The sequence below is a fragment of the Drosophila busckii genome, chromosome 3R (genome assembly GCF_011750605.1).
Source record: "Drosophila busckii strain San Diego stock center, stock number 13000-0081.31 chromosome 3R, ASM1175060v1, whole genome shotgun sequence".
Taxonomy (NCBI): domain Eukaryota; kingdom Metazoa; phylum Arthropoda; class Insecta; order Diptera; family Drosophilidae; genus Drosophila; species Drosophila busckii.
This window is the reverse complement of record NC_046607.1, coordinates 20,515,192-20,538,338: the sequence shown is the minus strand read 5'-3', so window position 1 is coordinate 20,538,338 and position 23,147 is coordinate 20,515,192. Positions and strand designations below refer to the sequence as shown.

The window sequence follows — 23,147 nt, the reverse complement described above, 5'->3', positions numbered from 1 at the left end:
TACGCTTTAAGGCCCTAGGGTGACACTAAGCCAGAGATTATTTGTAATTTAGCAATAAATGTATATGTATAAGCCATGTGTAAGTTCTTTTAACTATTATGACCAAATAAGGCAGCAGTTCAACAAAACACAAATTTTGGTTTGTGCTCATTTTTTGTTGTTTTTGAAGTGCCTACTTCTAGTTTCAAGTGGAAATTCGTGCTGTTCAAAGCGATCGAAAGTCGCTCACTCAAGTTAGTGTATACCAACTTATAATGTAATATCTAAATATAGTCTCTATCAAAAAATAAATTCAAGCAAACGTCAATCCATCATTAATCTTCAATTGCGACGTGAGCAGCAGCAGCTGCTGTCAATTAAATTATGCAGCAAACATTAAAAATTTCTAGTTGCCGCCAGCTGAGGGATAAATGTTGCATACCACAATCTTAAGAACATAAATCTCTTGTGTCGCCTGCAGCAGCAGGATCCTATCCTTAAGCGGATTATGTGCAATTTTTTCCTTCCACAACGCTGCACATTATGTAGATGCTGTAAAGTTGATAAACTCAAAAACTCGGATATTTCAAATTGTATATTCTTTAAAATTTATTATAAATATTTGATGACTTTTTATTTAGTACTTTATACATTGCTTGCTTGTTTGTTGGTTGATTGGTTGTTGTTTTTGCATAAATAGAAAATTTTCTTAAAATATTGTATGATAGATTTACAATAGATTTTGTAAACAATTCTATCGCAGTACTTTGTACGGCACCTATGATACATTGTTATGTTTTAAAACTAAACGTTAAAAACTGTACACAAATTAAAATGTTTTCAAAATGTAAATTCAAATTGTGCAGAGCTTTAGGTCGCTTTAATATTGCTTACATGATATATCAATAAGCTTAGTTTGGAGCTTAGAGGCTAAGTGCAAAACCTGAGTTCAAACAGAGGCTGAGCGTGGTATCGTTAGCTGGCCGAGATTACCTAATCTACAGGGCAGTAAAGAGCAGGCGATGTGGCAGCGTAGGGCAAACAAGTTTCGTTTGCCTAGGCTGCCGCATCAGAGCTGGAAGAGAATTGAAATGTGTGGCGCAGCTAAGCGAAACCACATGCAGCCTCCTTAACTAAAACTAAGCCTAACTTATGTTTTAAGCTTAAGACTATTGTTGTCATCGTAGCTGCTGCTTGGTCTGTCTTTTGTGACCCGTGGCCCTATACTATTGGGCCTTCTCCTTGGCTGCCACGGCGCTCAAACCCAAAGCCAAATGATCGCTTGGTATGAGGCCGGCGCCTGGCTGATGTGCAAAGTTGCGTATCTGATGCAATGAGATGAGCTGTGGGGGAAAGGCGGCGGCGGCAGCAGCAGCATTCTGCTGATACAAATAGGCGGCAGTGGCAGCAGCAGGCGGTGCACGATGCTGCTGCAGAGGCGAAGGCGGTGGCGCAAAGGCTGAAGTGCCAGGTACTGGTGAATGCGTGTGCGCTGCCTGCTGTTGTTGTTGCTGCTGCTGCTGCTGTTGATGTTGCAAGTGCAGCTGTGTGTTTTGGTTTTGACGCAACACCAAATCCTCGCCAGCATCCTCATGCGGACTATGTGATTGTCCAGGCGTTTCCACGTTGCGCTGATGATGATGCTGCAGCAGCTCTTGTTGCTGCTGCTGTTGATGTTGCAACGTGGCAAAGTTGGCATACGTGCTGCCAGCATTCGGCGGCGGCAGCTGTTGTTGTATAGCCTCCGCCAAGCTTGCAGCGGCGCTATCCGCACCCATCTTGGCCCAATAAACCGCATTGGCATCGTTCATAGCCTGACGCTGCAAGTTCAAACCAATGCCGCCGGCGGGCACATGTTGCTGCAAGTTGTTGGCAGCTGGCTGACGCTGCTGTTGCTGCTGCTTCTCCGCTTTGTCGGCATGCTTTTGCAAATGCTTTTGCAGATATGTCTCCTGCGTATAGGACTTGCCGCACAGCTGGCAAATGTGCGTCTTCAAATGCTTCGAGTCCTTGTGCTTGGGTATGTGCTCCAGCAACGTTAGCTCATCGGTAAAGCACTTGTAGCACGAGTTGCACTTGAAAGGCTTGTCGGTCTGATGGCAACGTGAATGCGACTGCAGATTGGACAGCTGCGAGAAGGCCTTGGGGCAGCCGTCGTGGCGACACTTGTACGGTTTATCACCCGTATGCGTGCGTATGTGCTGCTGCAGATGCGACAGCTGCGTAAACTTGCGCTGACAGATTTCACAGCGATATGGTTTGATGCCCAGATGTATGCGCGTATGCTGCGCCAGATAGGAGGAGTTGGCAAAGGATTTGCTGCAAGAATTGCATTTGTACGGTTTGGTGTGCTCGCCGCCCTGGCGCTGATCCTCTGGCGTGGAATCGTTGCTGCTGTTGCTGCCACGTTGACGCGTCGGCGAGCGACTTGGATCGTACTGCAAACAGAGCAAAGTAATTAATATGAATAAATTTTAAGTAGATAGTGAGCACTTACCTTTTGCTCCTGCTGCTCGTTGTGCTGTGTGGGCGTGGGCGGCGAACTGGGCGCACTGTAGCTTGGCTTGAGCTGTGTTTGATGATGCAGCTGCTGCTGCTGCTGCTGCTGTTGTTGTTGTTGCTGCTGTTGTGCCTGCTGCTGCTGCTGTTCACTCTCATGTGCATGTTGTTGTTGCTGCTGCTGCTGCTGCTGCTCTATGAGTATTTGTTGCTGCTGCACAAGCCCATTCTTTAGCGAGTAGTCCAAACGCTCAACGTTTTGTCTAAACTCGCTTATGTTGAAAGGCTTATAGTCGTGCACCAATGTGGCGTTGCGCAAATCCGCCTGCGTCAGATGGCTAAGCGTGCGCAGTTGATCTATGGAACGATGCAGATAGTCGCCAGTGCCGCCACCGCCAATGGCAGCGCCATTTGGCAATTCGGCCATCAGCGACTGGCCGCCCAAATTCAGCGGACGGTAAGCAATAGTGCGTGCGTCCAGCTTGCAGCCTTCCTTTAACAATTATTATATTTTTTTTAGCAGCAGCGGCAGCGTCACTTGGCTTAGCAACGTTTACGCTTCAACTGACAATCGAGACTTGGCTTACACAACGTTTTTTGTTGCCGTTTTTGTGCTGAAAGTACAAAAAAATATATATTCATATATATATTGTAATTGTTATTTAGGCGCAAATTTCTGTCCACTCGACAGAACTGTTAAACTACTTTTTCCATTTTGCTTGCCAGTCTTTCGTCGTTTTTTAGTTTAAATACTTATTTTTTGCTTAATTTTTTGTGCATAGTACATAAATTATTGCACTTTAACATAAATATGCATGAATTAATTAATTGTTCATGAATTAAAACGTGCAACAAATGAAACAAAAAAGTTGCACAAGATGCGAACCAAGCGTTAAGCCGCAAAAAAAAAACTGAGAATTGCAATAAAAAAGCGTTGATGAAAAAATAAAAATGAAAAACACAAAATATACAAAAAAGGCGCTTGCGCCAGGCAAAAACTTGATATGACAACAATTTTGTTTTTTCTTTTTTTTAATAAATTTTCGAAGCAAAAAGATGAGGTTGTCGAAAAACGTTCAAGTAGAGTAGTAACCATGGCTGCTGTGGCAAAAGGGGGGCTGGGGGGTTGTGTCAGGGGCGCCAACGAACGTGTCAATCAACAAGAACTAAAGCATTAAAATGTCAGAAAAAGTCAAAGTTTGTTAACTTCAGGCAGAAAGGGTTGCATGGCCGTTAGGAATTAAAAGCCTTCAAAGAGTGGGGCAAGAATTTCTCTTTATCCTTTTTGGCGCTGTCATATACACTAGTGACCCACTAAACGCAGCATAAATAAACAATAAACTTGCACAGGTGTCAGTGGCACAGCTCATTTACATAAAAATTTATTTATTTAAATTTATGTTGTATTCAAAAATAATTTTACAAATCAATAAAACAAACATGCAGCATTTTAGTCCAATGCATTGAATAAAACAAATTGAGTTATTAAATTGCCCAAAGCGAGTGAGCGAGCAAGCAAGCGAACAAGAGAGTCATACCCAAAGAGTGGGAGAGCGTCCGACACACACACACACGCATACTGACGCAATGCAGAGCTGCTTTTAGGTTATTTTTTTGTTGCTGCTGCTGCGCAGTTGACGTCAGAATCAAATTCTGTTTTTTATACATACACATGTACTACATGTTTTAAGTGATGTTAGCAAGCATTGTTAATTTGTGTGTGCAATTTGTAACATTTAAAATTAGTCGTTAATTATATGCAACAGCAGTTATTAATTGCTTAGCATTAAAACATAAGTGCATATGATTTTAAATATAAACTGCAGGGTATTTATTGGTCGTTTTAACGTAACATGTAAATCTTTTTTTCCTGTTTTATGTTTGGATTTTCTTTTTTGAACAATTTTTTTGCTACCTGGTCAAAAGCAAACCGGTTGTTGTTGTTTGTTGCTCGGTCAGTAGTGTAAAATGGGGCAGGGTACTGGGGGGAGTGCGAATACCGCAGGATAACGCACTAACAGCTTGTTGCGTGTATATGTCGAGAGCATAAAAACTTAAATAAACGGATCATTTATAAAATGATTTCTTATTAAACGTTGGGGCTTACCAACATATACTACCGCATGTAAAAAATAGTATACACAAAAAAAATTTCACAGCATAGCACACACACATAGACAAGGCAACGAAATTTAATTGAGCGCAAGCAAGAGAAAAAAAAACTTATAGGAGAGCGAGAGCGCAACATAAACAAATGAAGAGCACACACAAGCGCGGGGGCGACATGTGCAAAAAATAGTGAGCGTAAGAGCACAAAAAAGGAAAAACAAAAAGAGGAAAGATAAAAAAGACAAAACACAAACCGCCACCGAATGAATTGCACATAAAGAACAGCAAACAATCGCTGAAGAGGAGGGGGTGACAAATATTGGCAGCCGCTGTGGCACAGTGTGATAAATCTTGATTTACAGTTGCGTTAAATTTGTAAATCATTTTATTAAACTTTAAAATTTGCGTATGCAAATTGAATAATAACTTTCACCTTATTAAGAAACCATTAATATTAAAAAAACATATTTGTAATCAACTCTTGAACTACTGTGTGCGGCAACAAAAAGTTATGTGTAAAAAACCTTATTTTTTTAGTACGTACCTCTCCAATTGGAAATTAAGCGCTTGTTGTGATCTTTTCAATTTCCTTCTTTTTTATTATTATTTGTTGCACAATTTTGTTGTTATTTTGGTCGTAAAGCGTAAAAGCACGTGTTCGGTGACCTATTGATAGAAAAGGGGGGAATGGTCCTGATACTACTACTGTTTTCACTTTAGTTGAAAAGGTGAAGCATGCGTAAGGATACGAGGAGAGTGGGTGGGCGGTGGTTCTATAACTGTTGGCGTTTGTTTACATTTAAACAAACATTTCATTCAGCGAGTAAACAAATGAATGATATTTTTTTGATGTGATTTGGTTACGTTTATTGGGGGCTTTTGCGGTTTCTCCTCTTTCGAGTACACTTAAAATACACACACACATGTACACCAATTTTTTTCTTCAGTGCTTAGGAAAAAAATGGCCGCGCACGCCAAAAATACACACACACCAACATACACTGGCGCTTGTGTGTGTTATTTAATTTTGCACTTGTATTGGCGCTTTTGTAATGTTTTAATTTGGCGCGTACTAAATTTGGCGCCTCAATTAAATTTAACTGCCGCACATCGAGGACCAAAAGGAGGTATGTTTTACCGACAGCTGACCTTTGTCGTTTTGCGCGTTGTTTACATGCCGCGTAATGCCAGAGCAACAAATCACAACGTAAAAAGCGTAAAAGGTCTAGCGCCAAGAACCGCTCGTTGCGATGGAAAAAACTCGACTGAAAAAAATTATTTTTTTCCGCCTGTGAGTGTATGAATGAGCGCTCACAGTTTAAAAAAACTCTTGTTTATGTTTTTTATGTATGTACTTTTTGCTTGCTTAATGGCTTGCATCCCTCTCTCACTCACTCTCTTTCGCTCTCTCGCAGACACTCTCTTTTTATTCCGGTTTTTCTCTGATTGGCTGAGAGCCCAATAGTTATGCATAGCGGCAACATTACCGCTTTTGTGGGTGCCGAAAAGTGGAGGTATAAATATATTCTCTCTCAATTATATGTCGAAATGTTGTCGGCGAAAGGATTGACCACCAGTAGTCACTTGTAGAAATAGAGTAACATAGCATATGTTAACATAAGCAAATATTTTGGGGGAAAAATTTAAGAAAATTTAAAGGATACATTTAGTTGATTATTTTAAAAAACTTTTTTCTTAAAATTGTTATTTAAATTTCCGCGCTCTGCAGCTTTCTGAAATTCATACTTGAAGTATCGATACTTAGCTTACTTGTTGACATGGTAATGCCATGTGTTGTCAAATGTGGTGTAGTGTTGTCTAATGCAGTATATAAAACAGCTGTGATTGCGCGTGCAATGTTTTTGTATTGGCGCTAAAAATTTACAAGTTTTTTGTGCTTTGCTGTTTGTATAATTAAGCAATGTCTGTTTTATACCAAAGATTTCTAAAAGTACTCGAAAAGTGGCCAGCGGAGAAATCTAAAGTCGGCAGGTGAGAAAATACAATAGAAGTGGCGTGTGCGTGTTGCGACTGGCATAACTTTATTATTATCTAACAACTACAACAACAGGGGCGCAAGAGAATTTGTTGTGGGCTTTGATTTTGTGGCTTAAAGCAACAAGTTCCACAATTCTGGCTTTGGAACACGCTTGCAGTGTTTTGATCGCTTTTGTCTTTCATTGTGTAGCCGGCTTTTGAAACGATTGCTAGTGTTTGTGTAACAAAATGTCTTCTAAATACGCCTACCAATTGATACCAGAGTCCTTTATACTGGGCAACCAAGATGAGTTGATGTAAGCCTACAGTTATTTCGAAATTATGATGGGTTATGTTTTACTTAAAGGCGTCTAACATTTAGTTACATGTACATATGTATGTTTATGCAGCTCCGCAGATTATATTACGCTTTCATGTTAAACTGTAGTTTAAAGTTGCATGCCTTAGAAAAGCCATCCAAACAATATTTCTCTCACTACTTAAAGCAAACAGCGCAACACACACACACACAACACACAAAATAAATTATAGAAGCAATGACACCAACTAAACTTTTTCTTCACCAACCGAAAGGGATCTGGGAGAGCAAATCCGCAAGCAAGTAACCAAATTGACAGACGCCGCCAGCCTGAGCAGCGAGCAGAGCGTCGCGCTGAGCAAACAAATTGACGCCTTGGAGAGGCTTTCAAACAACGTATACTTGAAGAAGTATTCACGTCATTACGACTCCACCGCTACAGGCTTGAATGCGGCGCAGTGCAGCCAAGTGCTGAGCTCAGAGTTTCTACAATATCTAAACGACGGCAAACGCAAGTAGATGTATATAAGCATGATGACTCCAAGCCCCCAATTCGTGACTAAGTTAAGAGCAACAATTATAACAACAACAACAACACTACGTAAGCAAAGTACAACTGCGGCCACGCCTACAACGCGCCATGTGCCTGTGCTTTGCCAGACGGCTATTGAATATCTACAGCCTATGTCTAAAGGCAAATATATAGACATGACTTTTGGCGCTGGTGGACACACACGTCGTCTGCTGGACAGCTGCCCAGAGGCTACAGTATACGCGCTGGATCGTGATCCAACAGCGCATGAGCTGGCGCAGCGTATGAGTGAGGAGCCGGCGTATGCAGGCAGACTGGTGCCACTGCTGGGCAAGTTCTCAGAGCTTCCACAGCTGTTGCAACAAGTGAACATATGTCGGCATAGCATCGACGGGATGCTTTTTGATTTTGGCTGTAGTTCTATGCAATTTGATGAAGCGGCACGTGGATTTTCCATCTCCCACGATGGTCCGCTGGATATGCGCATGGATGGTGGGCGCAGTGGCGGGATTAGTGCAGCCGATGTGCTGGCACGTGCTGAAGAAGAAGATCTGGCACGCATCCTGCGCGTTTATGGCGAGGAAAAGGCTGCTAAGAAGATCGCTCGTGGCATTGTGGAGGCGCGTGCTGCACTGCAGCGCATTGAAACCACACGCCAGCTGGCGGATTTGGTCTCAGCCTTGCTGGGCGAGGGCAACCGCTTGGATCGACTACAGCGTCCAGCACATGTGGCCACCAAAACATTTCAAGCGCTGCGCATATTTGTTAACAACGAGCTGAATGAGATTAATTATGGCATGTTGCTAGCGCAGGAGTTTCTACGCGCTGAGGGTCGCCTGGTGGCCATAACCTTTCACTCGCTGGAGGACACCATTGTCAAGCGTCATCTCAATGGCAATGTTATTGAAGGTGTAGCCAATCCCGTGCCGCTTAAATATTGTGGCCACGATCTCACCTACGATCCGCAGCTGCTGGAGTCCTTTGTGCAAACCAACTGGCGTCAGCTGCATCGTCATGTCATTGTGCCAGCAGCCGAGGAGTTATCCCAAAATAGTCGCAGTCGTTCGGCCAAGCTGCGTGCTGCAATTAAAATTAAATAATATACATTTTATGATGTTGGAAAGTCAGGAATAAATAAGCGAATGTCCACGACTGTTGCTCTGCTAATTACAATGTATACTTTCGTTTCCAGTTGCCTGTTATCGGACTTACCAATTGGCACCTTGTGATAAGGCACGTTTATTTATCTGTTTATTCCTTGTTGTTGCGATATTTATTTATTTCTATTTTGTGTGTGTTTTGTTGTTGAATTTGCTTTTTCGGTTTGCGTTAGATTATGAACTCTCATTACTATGGCTCAGGTAGTGGTCAAAGTTATGCACAGTGGTGCGCAAGAAAGGAATTTAAAATATTAGCAGCATGCTTGAAAATCAACTGAACATTTGTTACTATTTTGATGTATTAAATTGATATTTTACAAATTAATCTTTATGATTTTAAAATAGTATAAACTTTATATTTGCGACACTGTAATTATCTAATGCTCATGTGAACATTCTAATTGCTTCTATAAAGAAAGTAAGCTTTAATTATTAAATGTAATACCTTGGCGCCTCTCACTCCAAATGCTTGCCACATGCAATTCAACTGCAATTTGCGGTTGCAACAATGTAGTTGTTGTTGTTGTTGTTGTAATGAAAGCAAGTCTTACCCATAAAACTTATTTGTTTACTGCGTGAGGAACTGTGACCCCTGAGAAATCTGAAACCCGATAATCTGAAATGCGCTCGCTGATAAGACAAACCGAAACGAACAGGCGACAAGCGAAGCGAGGGATTAGCGTAGCCGATAGAGCAGAGCAGCAAACGAGCGTTGTACCAATGACTTTGGCAACAGAAGCTATAGATAGGCCTGTTATGTGCGCTGGCCAGTCAGTTGCATGGCGCAAGCGTTTGCGTTACTAACGGTTAAGACTTTGGGAAAAAAACTTGTGCGTTTTTACAGCGATCAGCCGTACGGAAAGATGAGCGTGGAGGCGAAAGTAATATCGGGCACAGCCGTGGCCAAGTGAGTGTAGCTACCAATTGTCATATAAATAAATCTAAAGCTCTGCATTTTAATCAACAGAAACATACGCGAGGAACTGCGTCGGGAAGTGAGCGCTTTGCGTGAGCGTGGACCACAGTTTGTGCCTGGCTTGCGCATTGTGCAGGTGGGCGGACGCGAGGACTCCAATGTCTACATACGCATGAAGATTAAGGCTGCTACGGAAATTGGCATTGAGGCTCAGCATGTGAAATTGCCACGTTCCATAACCGAAATCGAGCTGCTTGATAAGGTAAGTACATGGCTTCCAGCTCAATTGTTATGCAATGCCTGTAATATTTGCTTATCCCACAGCTGAATGAGCTCAACAATGATCCTCAGGTGCATGGCATCATAGTGCAAATGCCGCTGGACTGTGATACAAAGATAGACTCTCATCGTATAACAGATGCAGTGTCGCCGTCGAAGGATGTGGATGGCTTGCATACAGTGAACGAAGGTCGCCTGGCTACGGGAGATCTGAATGGCTTCTTGCCCTGCACGCCTTGGGGCTGCCTGGAGCTTATAAGACGCACTGGTGTAGAGATTGCTGGAGCGAATGCTGTGGTGCTAGGACGCAGCAAAATTGTCGGCACACCTGCTGCCGAGCTGCTCAAGTGGGCCAATGCAACGGTCACGGTGTGCCACTCGAAGACGCGTCAGCTGGAGCAGATTACACGCAGCGCGGATATTCTTGTTGTTGGCATTGGTGTCGCCGAGATGGTCAAGGGCTCTTGGATCAAGCCCGGCGCTGTGGTCATAGACTGCGGCATCAATGTTAAGCCAGGTTGGTGCTTTTCCATTTGCTTTATCAGCTGCAGGTTGACCCCATGCAGCGCTTTCCAAAATCTCTAAGCTGATAAGCAAAAATGTAAAACAGTTTTGAGTTTTGTTTTTATATTTAGTACACAAGCAACAAGCAAACAACACACTACAACATTTATACCTCTAATCCTCTTTAGATTCAACCAAGGCGAGCGGCACACGTTTGGTGGGCGACGTGGACTACGAGCAGGCTAAGCTGGTGGCGGGTTACATAACTCCTGTGCCTGGTGGTGTTGGTCCTATGACTGTAGCCATGTTAATGAAAAATACTGTTACTTCAGCAGCACGCGCTGCAGTGCGTCTAACTCGCACCAACTGGAATCTGCAGCCATTGCCATTGAAGCTGCAGCAACCCGTGCCCAGCGATATTGTCATTGCTCGCGCCCAAAGGCCCAAGGACATCAGTCAGCTGGCAGCAGAGATTGGCTTGGAGCCCAATGAAGTATCGCTGTATGGCAATAAGAAGGCCAAGATTGCCTTAAGCGTGCTGCAGCGTCTGGGTGAGCGTCAGCTTGGCAACTATGTGGTGGTTGCTGGCATTACGCCCACGCCGCTGGGCGAGGGCAAGACTACCACGTTGATGGGTCTGGTGCAGGCTCTCGGCGCGCACAAGGAACGCAATACCATTGCTGCACTGCGTCAACCCTCGCAGGGACCTACGTTTGGCATTAAAGGCGGCGCTGCCGGCGGTGGCTACTCACAGGTTATACCCATGGAGGAGTTTAATTTGCATTTGACGGGTGATATACACGCCGTATCGGCAGCAAACAATCTGCTGGCGGCGCAGCTGGATACGCGCATCTTCCATGAAGCCACGCAGCAAAGTAAGGCGCTGTACGACCGTCTCGTGCCTAGGATTAAGGGTCAGCGAAAGTTCAGCGCCATACAGCTGAGACGCTTGCAGCGTTTGGGGATTGATAAAACAGATCCGGATGCACTCAGCGAGGAGGAGTACACAGCCTTTGCGCGTCTCAACATTGACACAGACACCATTATGTGGGAGCGTGTGGTGGACATGAATGATAGATATCTGCGCGCCATTACCATTGGTGAGTCCAGCAGTGAGAAGGGCTTGAGTCGCAAGACTAGATTCTCCATTGCCGTGGCCAGCGAGATTATGGCTGTGTTGGCTTTGTCGCGTTGCCTGGCGGACATGAAGGAGCGCCTGTCCAAAATGGTGGTGGCTTTTGACAAAAGCGGTCAGCCTGTTACGGCGGATGATCTGGGCGTCACTGGTGCCTTGGCTGTGCTCTTGAAGGATGCGCTGGAGCCTAATCTTATGCAATCGCTGGAGGGCACACCTGTGCTAGTGCATGCAGGTCCCTTTGCCAACATTGCGCATGGCTGCAATTCCATTATCGCTGATGAGATTGGTCTCAAGCTGGTGGGTCCCGATGGCTTTGTCTGTACTGAGGCAGGCTTCGGTTCTGATATCGGCATGGAAAAGTTCTGCAACATCAAATGCCGCAACTCGGGCCGTGAACCCAATGCTATGGTGCTGGTGGCCACAGTCAGAGCTATTAAGATGCATGGTGGTGGTGCACCCGTGACACCCGGAGCGCCGCTTAATAAGCAATACACGGAGGAGAATCTGGAGCTGTTGGAGAAGGGCTTGCCCAATCTGCTGCAGCATATATCAAATGGTCGCTCCTTTGGCATGCCTGTTGTGGTTTGCATTAATAAGCATATGTCTGATACTAAGGCAGAGCATGAGCTGCTTAAGCAGGCAGCGCTTAAGGCGGGCGCTTTTGCTGCTGTGGTGTCCACGCACTGGGAGCAAGGCGGTGCTGGTGCTGTGGAGCTGGCGGAGGCGGTCATAGCTGCTTGTCAGCAAAAGAAGCAGTTCAAGTTATTATATGACCTGGAGCTGCCTTTGCAGGACAAGATGCAGAAGATAGCGCAGACCATGTATGGCGCAGGCAAGGTGGTGTTGTCCGAGCAGGCGCAGCGTAAGGTGGAGATGCTAACGCAAGCGGTGAGTTTCTTAAGACTGCAGCTCTAAGAACATTTTTTGAATCTTGTGTCTCTTTTTAGGGCTTTGGTAAACTCCCTGTCTGCATGTCCAAGACATCCGCCTCGGTGACAGGCGATGATAAGATCAAGGGCGCACCAAAGGGCTTTACATTGAATGTGCAGGACGTTTATGTATCCGCTGGCGCCGGTTTTGTAGTCGCCATGTGTGGCGAGATTACCAAAATGCCTGGACTGGCAACGCGTCCTGCCATATATGACATTGATTTGAATACAGAAACTGGACAAATTGAGGGCTTATTTTAAACACATTATATATTTTTAGACTCTACAATGCATTTAAAGCGTGCCTCACTACAGACAATTTTAAATAAAAGCATTTTACTGTAAACATAACAAATTCTAAAGCTAACAAACTATTTATAAAAGGGAATTTCCACGCGTCCCGACTTGGTGTTGACTGTTTCCCAGCAGGTGCATATGAAAGTGGAGGTGTCCATATGATCTATATACAGCTTGCCATCCAAATGATCCATTTCATGTTGCGCAATGCGTGCATTCCAGCCGCTGAGCTCCAGCTCTGTAGGCAAGCCTTCCTGGTTTAAGCCGCTTAGCTTAACAGCTTCATAGCGTTCCACTTCAGCGGAGTAGCCACGCACACTCATGCAGCCCTCAGGATGCTTGTGCTTGGTGTAGTTGGTGACGCTCAATTGCGGATTTATAAACACCTGCGTGTAGGCAGTCAGTTGTATTTAAATACATTATTTAAGCTCGTGGTATATACTTACAGTCAGTGGCAGCTCAGTCATGCGGCGCGCCTTGTATGTGGCCTCGGGCAGCTCCTTTTGTATGCTCTGCTTAAACTCCATGGCTATGATACGCAGTGAGATGCCAATCTGTGGCGCTGCAATGCCCACACAATTGTACTTGCGCAACACTTTAACCATTTGCTCAACAATTTCAGACACTTCTTTGCTTTTTACATAGTCGGTAGGCACATCAGCGGCATGTCCACGCAGCACTGGATCACCTACCTGTGTAAAGTGGTCGTAAGGCGGCAAATTGGTGCGTTCCGTTGTCCAGAGCTGTTGATACCATTTGCGAAAAGATTGTGCTGCCGGCAAGCTTGTGCTCAAGCAGCGTTCGTGCACACGGCTGAGTATATGTATCTTCAGCAACATGTTGCTTTATTATATATATAATTATATATTTAAAACATTTATTTGTTCAGCAAACTTTTCAGTTATAACATTTATTTATTCTTGTTCTGATTGCAAACTACAAACACTTGTTGCAGAGTTGAGTAATCATATGTTTTTTGCCATAAGTATTTTAAAAGCACTTGTTAGTGTTAAAAGTAACGATTATTTTTGGCTGCTAAGATTTTGATGTTGGCATTTAGCAAAATGTTAATGTTTCAAATCAATATATTTACTGCGAAATGTTATTGTATTTTTAATGGAGTTACAAATAAGCATTGCATATTTATGCATTTAAAATAACCGCCATTTGATTTGTGAGCTGTCACTGTGACAAGATGAACAAGTTATCGACCATCTCTAGCTGCAGTTTCGTTTATTTTTGAAACTCAATGGCAGCGCAGCCGCCAGCTTCATTGATCTTTTGCCAGGTATTGCACATAAAACTAGAAACAATCATACGATCTATATAAATAATGCCGTTTAAATGATCCATTTCGTGTTGTGCAATGCGCGCGCTCCAGCCTGACAGTTCCAGCACAGAAGGAGTTCCCAACATGCCAATGCCGCTGATTCTTACGCGATCATAGCGTTCCACTTCAGCGGAGTAGCCACGCACACTCATGCAACCCTCGGGATGTGTGTTCTGCTCCTCGCCAAGCAGCTCAAGCGTTGGATTGATGAACACCTGCAAGTAAGCGCATTTTAAAGTAATTAAAGTTAATATTATGCTGGGTAAACTTACTGCTAATGGCAGCGTAGACATTTTTCTTTGCGCATAAACTTCCGGCGTAAACTGTTGACGCTTGCCCTCATGAAACTCCATAGCAATAATACGCAGTGGCACGCCTATTTGTGGCGCTGCTATGCCCACGCAATCATAGTGCCGCAGCACCTGAACCATCTGCTGCACAATGTCATGAATCTCCTTGGAGTCCAACTGCTCCGACGACACTTGCTCTGATTGTAGCCTCAACACGGGATCACCAATTTGTGTAAAATGATTGTACGGCGGAGCCGTGCGTGCAACAAGCTTAGCAGACATGTTGCTGCTCAGAAACCAAAACGTTTATTAAATCAACACAGCAGCTGATCAGCTGATATCTTATCAAACAGTTGGTGTTAAAAGTTAGCTTATCTCATAAAATCTTTATGGCTGGATATTAATTCATTGTTTAACATTATTGTTTGATAAGCTTTTTTACGATTGTAATTAAATTTTATATCTCAAAGAAACGATCTTCAGGCGCAGATTTTCTGCGTTGTGTGACGTGGTGCATCGAGCGTGCTGTTGATGTTGATGCGAAGCTGGCCAAGCTCACAGTATCATCTCCGGGTGCAGTATATCGATTCTTACGAAAGCGTGAAACTACCTTGAAATATTTGGCAATGATATCGGGCACATTGTGCTTCTTCTTTTCGAAGCGCAATTCTTTTTCGCAACGCGTATAAATATCGTCCAAAACGCCTTCATTGCGAAAGAAGTCAATAATATGCTCACGTCGCGCAAACTTGATTAGCACTTGCGGTGGACAAGGCTCATATATGCGATAAACCTTAAAGAGCTGGTCATAATGCTTGGACATGCGGCGCACAAGCGTCTCATCAATATTGGGTATACGCAAGCTGGGCTGGCGTATGAGATAATAAGGATCATAGTCCTTGGTATAGTTGGCAAAGCGCACTGAGGGCCAGTCCAAGCTGAGTAGCGTATTGTAGAGCTTTTTCGGATGGCCCAGGATGCCATGAGCTACATCAATCATAAACAGCTGCGGTCCAGGCACTATATACTCCAGTTCGATCTGCACAATGCGCGTGTCCGTGCCACGATATTTGCGTTCGCCTATCCACAAGATGGGCAGATCCTCAGGCGGTACAAATTCTAGCTCCTGTATTAAAGGCGACACCTGCATGCGATAGTTGACAATTCGATTGTTGCGTCCAAACAGTAAGCTACGCTCAGCTGGCGTAAATTTTAGATACTCCGGGCGATGCATAACAAAGTGTTCGGAGCGAAACAGACGATTCATTTCCATTTCAATTACATTATAGGCACGTCTATGTAATGTAATCCAAACGATTTGCGTGGCTGTCGCCAGAAAATGCTCATGAAAATGCTTGTCGTGTATGGTTGAAGATATATTCACAATCTCCTTCATATGATAAAACTGCGTCATGTCCCCCTCACCCTTGATAATAACACTATAATTTCTAGCAACCAGCATGCGATATTGACTTAAGTATATAGAGAATATGCGCTTCATATCGCTGGTCTGTTCACTTTGTATCTGCGCCATGTCGCCGTTGAGTTCATCCCGTCGTATTAGCACAAACTCCACCATGCGCAGAAAGTACTCAAAGTAGATGATGAGTGCATGCAACAATCTGTGCACCGCGGGCTTGCGCAAGAATTCCATAAATTTCATAGTTAAGAATTCCTTGGGCATCAAAAATATCACCAGATCGACCACATCATTAATGACCACGGTATCCGCATCAAAGGTAAAGTCCGGACGCACAAACTCTTGACGAAATATAAGCTCCTCCTCCTGATTAATTGTACGCAAAAATTTATAGCCATTCGTTACTATATAACGCTCTCGAGCATGTTCCAAATCGTTGTGTGGCTCAAAGTGTAGTGCATCGGTCTTCTTATCCCAAGACCATTTACCGCTCTGGTATTTGGGCGCATATGTGTCTGCATGTATACGTATCATTGTGTGGGTGTCAATATAGGTTTATCTATGTATGTGTCTTGTGTGTGTTTCTATGTGTGTATTCGTTTATGTAACAGAATAAATTTAGTTAAATATCTGACTAAGCTAACTATGCGAATAAAAACATTCCGAATATAAATTTTGTATTTAAAATGTCAAATTAAATTGCTGCGTAATTAAAATGTTAGCTCTTACAATTCCAGAATTAATAAAGCTATATGATGTGACCATTATTTTGTATCTTTATCAATTATTTTAAACCCTTTTGATCAACAGAAACTATAATGCAATAAGAAAGTCATAAAAAGTAACATAAACTATCAAAGCCAAGTGCTTATATGTGAAACTAAGAAAAAGTAAAATTATCAAGTTTCAGTTTTAAGCAGCACATAGAGTAACTTACATGTAACAAAAGCAAACGTAGACAATAGCTCAATATGAATGCAACTAGTTTTAAAGAATCCATACAGGGTTGGGCAAGTAGTAGCAAAATCAATTTATGGCACAAGAGCCATTACGAAAAATCAAAGCTCCGTGCGAAAATGAAAACATTTGAAGTTGTGGGTGGAATATAAATTAAAGTTACCAGAACGGATTGAAAAGAAAAACACTAAAGTAAGAGCATAGAGAACAAGCTCTAGAGCATAGAATACTGGCCCCCAGTCCCTGCTGTTATGGTCTGCTTACATTGTTTGCTTTGACATGTTGTCAACAAGCAGCAAGCAGTTGAAGAATGTAAGCGTTTGCCAAGCATAATATGCTGTACATATTTGCGCAGAAATAAAAAAAATATATATATGTATAAGCAAGTCAAAAGCAGCAGTGTATATGCTCTGGCGACCACAGCGGCTACGGCTCTGTCGCATTGTTTTATGTCGAGTTGAATTTTCAGCAACTTATCATTGCTTTCTTGCTTAAACAATTGCTTTGCGTATAACCTGATATTTTCTCTTTTTATGCTGTGCGTTGCGTACAGCAAAAAAAAATAAAACAACAAAAGAAATCCTTTAAAGTGCAGGCCAAGTTTGCGGTTTGTGGGCGAATGCAGCGGTGCGTAAAATGCTTTGGCTGTGGCTTTAGTTAGACAAACTACAAAGAAAAATGTGTGTTAATTAATAAAAGACAACTTAGTACATACATATATAGACTTAATTAAAAAGCACAATGCTTAAAGCAGTGGCGCTACTAAATTTAAGCATATGAGAAAAAGGTTTTGTTGCACTTTGTTTGCTAAGCCAATTCATTGATTTTTAATGCAAAACAAATTGTCGCATTACAGTTGAATGCATGCATTTGAATAATAAACTACAATTGTATAAAATGCAATTAGCGTTGCGCTAATTATTTCATTTTGCGCGCGAGTGTGAGAAATTACAATAAATTGCACACAAAACACAAAGATAACATTACGCATACGCCAGGTTGGCACATGATTTTTGGGTATGATAGCTAGCAAGCATGTCACGCCAAACATTTTCAAATTAATGAAGTTGCATACAAGCGTAAATTCTTCATTTTCGCTTTGAACTATGCGTATACGTAATATTAGGCCAGGCAATTCACTTTGATTAAAATGCGTGCAGCCGAAATGCAAGTGCAGCTTTAATTGCTAGGCAACAGCTAGTTAATTAGTTGCCCTGTAACTCACGCTTAACTACAACAAATGTAATTAATAATGCAAAGCAATGTGCGCTTAGCGTTGGACTAAACATAATTTTGTCACATTAATTAGCAATTAAATATTTGTGCAAGTACTTGTTAAAGTTCAACAAAAGATTTGAAAATTGTGTTGCAATCATAAGTCACATAATTGGCTTTAATTTGGGATTTATTTATGCTGAGCATCAATTTGCCATCCTCCTGCCATTTGTGAGTTGTTTTTGTTCTTGTCGCTGTTACTTTTTGTGTTATTTTGCGTGTTTCATGTTTATTTAATTTTTGCTTTGTGCTCAGCTGTGAAATGATTTTCAAGCTTGTCGACTTTTTGTGTTGTTTGCTTGTTGGTTTATTTGTTTGTTTGTTGTTGTTAGCTACACGTGTTCTGCTGCTGCGGAAAGCTAAAAGCCAATTAAAATTCAGCGACAGCAATACGACTGCGTGTTTGTGTGTGTAGGCCAAAAAAAACTTGCCAATGAACTGACACACAAAGTCATGCAGAAACTAAATAAAAGGGCAAGAGATCACGTAGGAGTGAGAGAGCGAGAGAGAGCAAGGGATGGAACGTCTGCATCAGGTGTGAAAGTTGTTGTTAGACAGCGTTGAGCATTTAGATATTTTATGGCTATTAAAAGTCATAGCCATAGAATTTAAATTTAGCCGTTAGTTGAAGTCTTTTAATGTATTTGTTGCATTCCTTTGGCTGCTGCTCTAATTCTAATAAACTATTTGTATTTCTTTTATACACTTTAGATAAAAGTAACAATAGCTAAGCTTAAAACCATAGTTACTCTCGCTCTTAAGCTGACAGCACTGCTGCTTAGCTTTCATTTCATTTGAATTTAATGAGCATTGAAACTAAAGTCACATGTGCGATTTTAAAAGTGTGTTTTAATTTGAAATTCATTTTAGCCATGTACACAATATCGAGACGCCCATCTACGGTTAGTCAGCGTACAATACAACAATCGGAAGAGGAACGCGAAGAGGCTGCGTTGAATGAAAGGAGACGTTTGCTCAAAATTTATCTCATCTGCGGTGCGTTACTCTCACTTGGCTATTTTCAATTAATATTGATCAAGTTTGTGCCTCATGATCTGGGCGATTCGCTGCCGCTCTCGAGCTACATGTGGCTGGTGATTTCATTGGTGTGCATGATGCTCATGGTTTTTACAGAGCTCTTCAACAAATTTCCCATCAACTTGATGCTGGCATTGATTTGCGTGGAGTGCTTAACATTGTGTGCGCTTTGCTATCACTGGTATCAGCTCGCCCGGTTAGATGCTATGGGGATATTGGTCCTGTCTCTAATCACTAGCGCTGTTTTGTGTTTAATGGGCGCCAAGCTGCCGCTAAAGATGCTGCCCAACAATTTTGTTATGCTGATCATCACCATAGTCTTTATTATTGTCTATATCTTTTTGAATATATTCATATACGCATTCAGTAAGCCCAAGATAATGCTGTTCGTTGATGGATGGAGCATGCTATTCAGCATACCGTTAACGCTGTATACAACGACTTTGGTGCATCAGCGTCGTGTTGCGTCCTTGCTCTCGGATGAATACATTTTGTCATCTACATTTCTGTCCTCGTTTAACTTGTACATGGTACATCTCATAGCATCATTTGTAAAATGGATCTACGACTGGATATGAAATTGTATGTTTAAAGCTAAATTAAAATTATAAAGCCGAGTTCCGTTTTATGTGTACGTTTTTTTGTTTTTTTTTTTTTTTAGACTGTAATTCAATTCCAAAGTATTTGCTAAAACACTAAATTAAAAGGTATGCGACAAATCTTTTTTTCAAAGCACAAGCAAATAAAAAGAGAATTAACATAAATTTGGCGCTGCTAAAAATATAAAGGGTTTACGTATAAATGCACACAAGCAATATATATAAATATATATATATGTACTAAGCCCGCGAGCGTTATGCGCCTTGTCTATTCAGCTAGAAGTACATTGATAAACAGCATAAAAAAGAGTAGAAATGAAAAAACTACAAACACAGCAACAGCAAAAAGGATACGCAAAAGTTGTCTGCACAAAATAAAATCCCCAACACACAGAGAGTGAAACGGAAACGGACTAAGGGTCAAGCCAAGCCAAGCACGCACCGTTGAGTGTTTTATTTCCGCAGCTGACATGAGTTGATATACACATTGGCAAAGGCAAAGTTAATGGGGTATATATATGTGGCGCATAAACAATGCACTTTGTATATATAAACTATAAACAAAGTGTATTTGTAAGTTGCGCACATTCAAACTCAAGCTCAAGTGACTCGGAGCCATTAAATCAATTGCAGTTTATAAGCTGATTGCTGTTTTTCTTTCGAAATTTTAATTTTTTTCGTTTGCAACTGCCAATCAGCAACGAATTTTTATGAGAAAATCAATTAAGTATTGCCAATGTCTAGAACGTCATTGGCTGCATGTAATTGTCGTTGAATTTCAATTACATTTGAGAGACAAGCAGACAAGCTTTAATTGAAAAATTGTTGTTAGGGGACGCCGCACAACAACAAAAAATGATGTTCATTAAACGCTGTTTGCCAGCAGCCATTACCAACAATTTGTTGGCCATAAATGCTTAAATCAATCATTCACAGTTGGCTTGGCGCAGTCGAGCTGCTCTCGCATCGACGACAAACCTTTAAAGCAACAAGCATAACTGCAGGACTAGCGGCAAACCTCTAGAGATGCCTTGGCCATGCCAAGCCATGCCACAGCAAAGTGAAAGCTTTTATCCCCACTGCAATGCCACATGAAAAAGTTGGCAACTATTCAAAAAATGCGGTAAAGTTGATAATCGAAAAGTTAAACAGTTTGCAGCTTATGGCAGTGAATTCAAATTTCAAATTTTAAAGCTCAATTGTTTAGATTAAAGCCCGAGCTTGGATTGAGTGGCAAAACATGAATAATAATTTGGCTTATACAAATTGCAAACTTGTTAAGTGGCAAATGCTCTGCTGCTGCTGCTGCTGCTGGGGCGTTCAATGCTTAAGCCATGACAACAATATTGACTTACATATCAGGTGAGCCTGTGTAGGTGCCAGCCACTGCTTTAAGCCCTAAGCTCAGGCAAGGTTACTTTTGATAAATGAACTTAATCAGCCAAGCCGCAGCAGCAGGTAACAGTGAAACAGATAGAGAGAGAGAGAGAGCGAGAGAAGACAAAGAGACAAATGACAAATGAAAATGTCGCTTGTCAGTGGGCTTAAAAGCAAACTCAACTGTGTGTGTCTTTTGTTAGGCGGCACTGTTGCCGCTGGGCGTAATTTCTCATTGAGAGTGTTAACGTTGGCTTGACAAAACTGACGTCAGCAGCAGCAGCAAATGCGACTTAACGCTGTCTGCATTAAGTTAATAATTATTTGTTAGCAATTTACATATTAAAAGCGTTTAACTATGCAACAAGTCACAAGACTGCCACAACTTAATTTGGCAGCAAGCAGTTTTAACGTTAAATATTCAGCTGGCAGTCAAGCAGACAAAACGTAATAAAGCTGCTAGCTCTATATATCTCTTTTTTTGTATGGCATTTAATTAAGCATGAGATTGTGTCCAGCGTTAAGGCTAAGCTGACAGTCGACCCTTTTTTTGTGTGTGTTGCTGTCTTTTGCCTAATGAACTTGTTGACTTTTACGAATGCTGTGCTAGATTCAAGTTCATAAAGTGTATTGCTTCTGGTTTTGAAACGACGAGCATGTCACCGCCTAATGAATGGACCAAGCAGCCAACAAGTAGCTGAGGGGAGCAGCACCTAGGCGCAGCAGCAGCAGCAGCAATCGAAAGTCGCTTGAAGGTCATACACATAATATTATAAAACATTTCGCTTTGTCATTCGCTGGTATCCACGCTACGCTCAAAATACTTATATATATATCCCAAAAAAAAAAGAATTTTTATGCCATTACATTCACAGCGGTTGTTGGCTTCAAGTTTTGTGTCTCACACACACACACACATACACAGCCATTTTCATTGTGTTAGGCGTTACAAGCCTTGCGGGTGGTTACGCACACACAAAGATACACACACACACATATAGAGACTTCTCTGCTTTTGTTTATTTGGTTGCCGTTTTGTTTGCTACGCTTGTGTGTGTGTGTATGTGCTTTGTTTATATAGTTCTGCCCAGTAGCAATAACTTTTTGATAAAGTGTTCGTAATTGCCTCAATTTTATACACCTAACGGTTCATAATATCTGGCAAAACTATCGCATGTTAGAGCAATCAAATTTTGCAGCAGCTCTCGAGCAATTTAACTAGTTTATAACAAATTTGAGTTGAGGCTGCTTTCCCCAGAAATGTTGCTGCAAAATGTAGCAAGCAAATTAAATGAAATAAAATTGAAAAATTCCAGTCGCTGCTAATGTTTGTTTGTGGCCATACTTGATTGCCAATGGAATTTTAAACAAATTGGTAGCACAAACTAAACTTTGATGAAAAATCAAGCGTACGCTTTTATTTACAAGTCATAAAACTAGCTGCTGTTGTTGTTTGCTGTTGCATGTCAATGGCCATCAAAACTTTTTGCTTGCATGCCTTTGAATCTGTGAACAGGATTAAAACCAGAGACATATTGTAAGCATGCTGGCAGCTCTCTCAATGTTCAATAGCTGATTGTGTGTGCTTTAAGTTATCAATGCACAGACATAGCAGCAGGAGCAGCAGCAGCGCATTGGCTGAGAGATTAAAAGTGCGCATTTGCTGTAAGCTACCGCGTGCCACATGACGTATGCGCAATGCGCATATTTTTTAAAGTGCACTGGCCCGTTATATGCCATTTGTAAGCTTAATCCAGCGCACAATACTGACAACAGCTGTCAGAGCCATTTGAAACTTTTGCTTGTTTTTCTTCTCGTTTTTTTTTTTTGTTCATCAAACGCCGCCACATGTCGCAAGGCAAGACAACAAGAGAATTGCCGAAAAAAAAGCAAAATGATTATCAAGCTGTCAGGCTAACTTTTGTCTGTGCTAATCAAACGGACTGCTGCTGTAAACAGTAAACAACTTGCAGCGTTTAGCTATAAAAAAATTTAATTAAATAGATATATAGATTAGTTAGCAAAGTTTTATTTACAAAGCCTCAGGCATTGTTATCACATTTTTTTCTTTTTTAGTTGTGCTGTGCACTTGACGTTCGCTGTTTTGTGTGTGCTTTGTGCTTTTGACTAAACAGCATTGTATTTAAATGGAGCTTTAATTTAATGCACACACAATTGTTATGCAAATGCTGCTGCAAACAAAAGAAATCAACATGTCGCCGA

The 23,147-nt window shown here is 41.9% G+C and overlaps 7 protein-coding genes across 9 annotated transcripts; 3 read left to right on the top strand and 4 right to left on the bottom strand.

Moving 5' to 3' along the window:
• Positions 1-640: 640 nt before the first annotated feature.
• Positions 641-5,848, bottom strand: LOC108604822 (zinc finger protein squeeze). Of its 3 annotated transcripts, none has more exons than XM_017994433.2 (4): positions 5,452-5,848; positions 5,132-5,253; positions 2,477-3,092; positions 641-2,417 (listed from the first exon to the last, which is right to left on the bottom strand). In XM_017994433.2, exons 3-4 carry the CDS (start codon positions 2,903-2,905, stop codon positions 1,206-1,208), a joined length of 1,641 nt encoding a protein of 546 aa, XP_017849922.1. In that variant the 5' UTR covers positions 2,906-3,092; positions 5,132-5,253; positions 5,452-5,848; the 3' UTR covers positions 641-1,205. The 3 variants fall into 3 exon arrangements, with proteins under 3 accessions (XP_017849922.1, XP_017849923.1, XP_017849921.1); XM_017994434.2 differs by having other exon boundaries at positions 5,737-5,848; XM_017994432.2 differs by having other exon boundaries at positions 5,132-5,848.
• A 579-nt stretch (positions 5,849-6,427) lies between these two features.
• LOC108603098 (probable methyltransferase-like protein 15 homolog) lies at positions 6,428-8,847 on the top strand. The gene is made up of 2 exons (XM_017991594.1): positions 6,428-6,579; positions 7,159-8,847. The coding sequence occupies exon 2, from the start codon at positions 7,403-7,405 to the stop codon at positions 8,513-8,515; it is 1,113 nt and encodes a 370-aa protein (XP_017847083.1). The 5' UTR covers positions 6,428-6,579; positions 7,159-7,402; the 3' UTR covers positions 8,516-8,847.
• Positions 8,848-9,045: 198 nt separating this feature from the next.
• On the top strand, positions 9,046-12,696 carry LOC108603096 (C-1-tetrahydrofolate synthase, cytoplasmic). The gene is made up of 5 exons (XM_017991592.2): positions 9,046-9,482; positions 9,543-9,753; positions 9,816-10,287; positions 10,463-12,300; positions 12,360-12,696. The coding sequence occupies exons 1-5, from the start codon at positions 9,355-9,357 to the stop codon at positions 12,600-12,602; spliced, it is 2,892 nt and encodes a 963-aa protein (XP_017847081.1). The 5' UTR covers positions 9,046-9,354; the 3' UTR covers positions 12,603-12,696.
• Positions 12,627-13,505, bottom strand: LOC108603099 (peptide deformylase, mitochondrial). Its single transcript, XM_017991595.1, has 2 exons — positions 13,085-13,505; positions 12,627-13,024 (listed from the first exon to the last, which is right to left on the bottom strand). The coding sequence occupies exons 1-2, from the start codon at positions 13,475-13,477 to the stop codon at positions 12,713-12,715; spliced, it is 705 nt and encodes a 234-aa protein (XP_017847084.1). The 5' UTR covers positions 13,478-13,505; the 3' UTR covers positions 12,627-12,712.
• A 100-nt stretch (positions 13,506-13,605) lies between these two features.
• On the bottom strand, positions 13,606-14,550 carry LOC108604841 (peptide deformylase, mitochondrial). The gene is made up of 2 exons (XM_017994460.2): positions 14,241-14,550; positions 13,606-14,183 (listed from the first exon to the last, which is right to left on the bottom strand). The coding sequence occupies exons 1-2, from the start codon at positions 14,538-14,540 to the stop codon at positions 13,872-13,874; spliced, it is 612 nt and encodes a 203-aa protein (XP_017849949.1). The 5' UTR covers positions 14,541-14,550; the 3' UTR covers positions 13,606-13,871.
• Positions 14,551-14,617: 67 nt separating this feature from the next.
• On the bottom strand, positions 14,618-16,312 carry LOC108604840 (CG31391). The gene has a single exon (XM_017994459.2). It carries the CDS (start codon positions 16,210-16,212, stop codon positions 14,716-14,718), a length of 1,497 nt encoding a protein of 498 aa, XP_017849948.1. The 5' UTR covers positions 16,213-16,312; the 3' UTR covers positions 14,618-14,715.
• Positions 16,313-18,782: 2,470 nt separating this feature from the next.
• Positions 18,783-19,585, top strand: LOC108601432. Its single transcript, XM_017989329.1, has one exon. The coding sequence runs from the start codon at positions 18,783-18,785 to the stop codon at positions 19,524-19,526; it is 744 nt and encodes a 247-aa protein (XP_017844818.1). The 3' UTR covers positions 19,527-19,585.
• The last annotated feature ends 3,562 nt before the right edge of the window (positions 19,586-23,147 follow it).